Source organism: Exserohilum turcica (genome assembly GCF_000359705.1).
Source record: "Exserohilum turcica Et28A unplaced genomic scaffold SETTUscaffold_12, whole genome shotgun sequence".
NCBI lineage: Eukaryota > Fungi > Ascomycota > Dothideomycetes > Pleosporales > Pleosporaceae > Exserohilum > Exserohilum turcicum.
In genome coordinates, this window is record NW_007359937.1 from 297,784 (window position 1) to 300,927 (window position 3,144).

The 3,144-nt window shown below is 38.5% G+C and overlaps 1 protein-coding gene across 1 annotated transcript; it reads right to left on the reverse strand.

Moving 5' to 3' along the window:
- Nucleotides 1-1,766: 1,766 nt before the first annotated feature.
- On the reverse strand, nucleotides 1,767-2,312 carry SETTUDRAFT_104593 (uncharacterized protein; the record flags this gene model as incomplete). Its single annotated transcript, XM_008024376.1, has 1 exon — nucleotides 1,767-2,312. A coding segment is annotated over one exon (546 nt), but the record flags the coding sequence as incomplete, so codon positions are not given.
- Between the last annotated feature and the right edge of the window lie 832 nt (nucleotides 2,313-3,144).

Genomic DNA, 3,144 nt, shown 5'->3' on the forward strand with positions numbered 1-3,144 from the left:
GCTGCTATATATTATTATAGAATAGGAGAGCGGCGTTAATTGCTAATTTCTTTAATCTCCCGCCTAACTAGGTAGGGTGGAGTAAGTCTGTTGTTTCTGCTAGTGCTCCTAATTGTCTTGCAAATAGTCTTTCTAGTACTTTCCCTAGGCAGCTTAAGAGTGAGATAACTCTATATGCCTTTAGGATAGAGTAGTCTAGCTTTCTAGGTTTCTTTAGAATAACTCCTTTAGCTTTTCTTTAGCACTTGAGTTAGTAGCCAAAATTAAATAGAGCTAAATATATCTTAAAGAGTAATTCTAGCTGTGCCTAATAGACTTTTTAGACTATATCCTGGCTAATTAAATCTAGTCCTAGCGAGGTAGCTTTTACGCTTACGCAGGCGAATTTGAGCTCTTCTTTTGTTAAAGCTGGCCACTCCCATCTACTATCTCCTTTGTAGGTATTTAGTAGTGGGGCTAGAGTAGATGGTGGTGGGGGGAAGAGATCTTCTCTAAAGGCTTGGCATTTTTCTCTAAAGGTCTCCTTGCCTTTAATAGCAGGTACCCTTATAGATAGGTTGTCTTTTGTGTAGGCTATAGCTTTAAATATCTCTTTTAGCGTCTCCTTTTGTAGGAAGGTTTCCTAGTAGTTAAGCTTAGCTTTTTTAATAGCTTTTAGATATCTATATTTTGCAATAAGATACTCTTTTTTTCACTAGTTGATTTAGCTGTTATCCTCTCTACTAGCTTCTCTTTTTAGGACTCAAAAAGCTCTGTTTTGATCCAACTTTAGGTTATCTAGCTCACTAGTCCACCAGGGTTTTGGCTTTAGTTTCTGGCTAACTAGTAGGGCGGATTCTTTTAGAGCTATTTGTACTACTATTGTAATATCTTCTCTTAGTTTCTCTAGTTTCTCTACTAGGGAGTTATCCTGACCTAATAGGATCTTTCTTAATAAATAGCTAGAGGTGTAGGGTAGGTCTAGTAGTTGTGCCTCTAGCTGTTAGTTGTTAACTTCTTCATTAAGTGTACTATTAAAGATGTCCTAGTTAGTTTTTTTAATATTAAATCTCTTTAGCTAGCTGGGTAGCTGGCCTAGGCTTTCAATACTAAAAAGGATTGCGTAGTGGTCTAATCCAACTCCTAGTATAGTTTGCTAGTCCTGGATTTTGGCAGCTATATTATTAGTTGCAAAAGTAAGATCTAGTACGCTTTCTTGCCGCATATTTACTTGAAAAAAGGTGCCAGTCCCTAGAGTATCTAGTAGAGAAAGGTTTTGGTTGTCTACCCACTTTACTAGATCCTCTGCTTCTTAGTTTAGGTTTTTATCCTGTAGGCTCTATCTAGGGTGGTGGGTGTTAAAGTCCCCTAGTATAATTGAGGAGGGTTCTAGAGTCTCTTCAAGTAGGCGCCTTTAGATTGTTGTCTTGTTAAGCCCTTCTTTTAGGCTTTTTATGTTATAAATGTTATATATATAGATCCTAGTTAAAGAGGAGAGTGTTGTAATAGCTTGTAAATCGTTGTCGTCGCTAATATATAGGTTAACCTCTGCATCTATGTCTTTTCTGATATAAAAGAGCGTTCTTAGCCTTAACCCCCTATAAGTAGGGAGTATTTAAGTAAAGTCTTGGTGGGCGATTGATCTAGTATTCTCGTAGGTATGTCCCTTTAGTAGCCAGGGTTCCTGTATAGCGATAATCTTGGCGTTTACTTGAATAGCTAGATTTAGAGCGCTCTCTGTAGCAGGGCTACTTCTATTAACATTTATTTGTAGGACTTTTAACATTCTAGTTAGAAGAGGTAGTAATCCTAGATGTCCTAGCTTGTAGGATTTTGCAGTTTTGGCTGTTAGCTGCGTAAGGCTTGCTACAATTTACACACTTAAAGATAGTGTGAACGTAAGGCTTGCCTCTGCTTAAACAAGAATTACACTTGTAGAGGCTAGTGTGGTGGGCTTCGCTGCAGATCTGGCAGGCTACTTTAGAGCATTTAGCCTCTAGGTGCCTAAAACCTTGGCATTTAGAGCACTGTTTAGAGTTATTAATAACTCTTAGTTTCTCTGCTCTAAGGCTCTGCCCTAGAATATAGAGCTTTCCTCTAATAGCTCTTTGGGCTTCTTGTTCTGTAGCAAAAGCTACGCAGGCGGATCTAAAGTATTGGTTTTCTCTTCTAGATTCTAGTGTTAACCAGAAGAGGCTGCCTACTACCTTTAGGCCTTTATTGAAGATTTCGATTTCCTCCTTTAGGACCTCTAAGCTATGGTTTGTTAGTAGTTTATGGATAACTACTTTGAACCAAGGGGTGACTGGTTGGGCTGCTTTGAACTCTATGATATCCTTCTAGATCTCTTGGTTTTCCAGAAGGTATTTTGCTAAAAAAGCTGGGGTAGTAGTAACTATTCTATTACCTTTTGCTAAAGGTGTTACTAAGGCTACTACTAGGTATTGTACCCCTCCCTTTGTTGTAAAGGCTTTGTTAAAGGCGTTTCTAATTTTTAGGGCGTCAAATATAGTAGGTATATCGCTAACTAGAACGATTTAGCGATCTAATAGGCTAGTAGTCTTTTTTTAGTTATCTTTTTAGGTTTTTTTTCAATATGTTTTTGGTTTTGTTTTTTTAGATATATGTTTAAGGCTGTTCTTAATTAATAGCCGCTACTATTGCGTAGGAGCTAGGGGGCTAAGCTTAAGGTTTAGTAGGTGGGGTATTTGGTTTTTCAAGGCGTCTAACTTTCTCTCTTAGTTCTTTAGAGACGTTAGATAGAGAGAAGATTTTGTCTCCTAGAATTGTAGAGTTTTTCTTGTTTACTCTACCGTTCTCTATAAAGTCTCTAAAGACTTCTACAAGGTCTAGTAAACTAGTTTGCCTAGTAGAGTTGTTCTTAGCTAGGTTAGCTGCTTGGATTACTAGGTTTCTAGCAATCTCTAAGGCCTCCTCAATAGAGGTTGCCTTTGGAGTTTTCCCTACTGTAGGGTATCTTGGCACTGCTCCAATAAATGGAGAAAAATTGCTTCTTGTCCTAGTATGGGTAGGCCTAGGCGGTTCTTCTGGTTGCCTGTTAGGGCACGGCGTAGGGGCCTCCTCAGCCATCTCGATTTCTGGATTATTATCCATTAGTCGTTTGCTTGTGCCTCTAAGGTCCTTTGAGGCTAGTCTTTTTTTGCT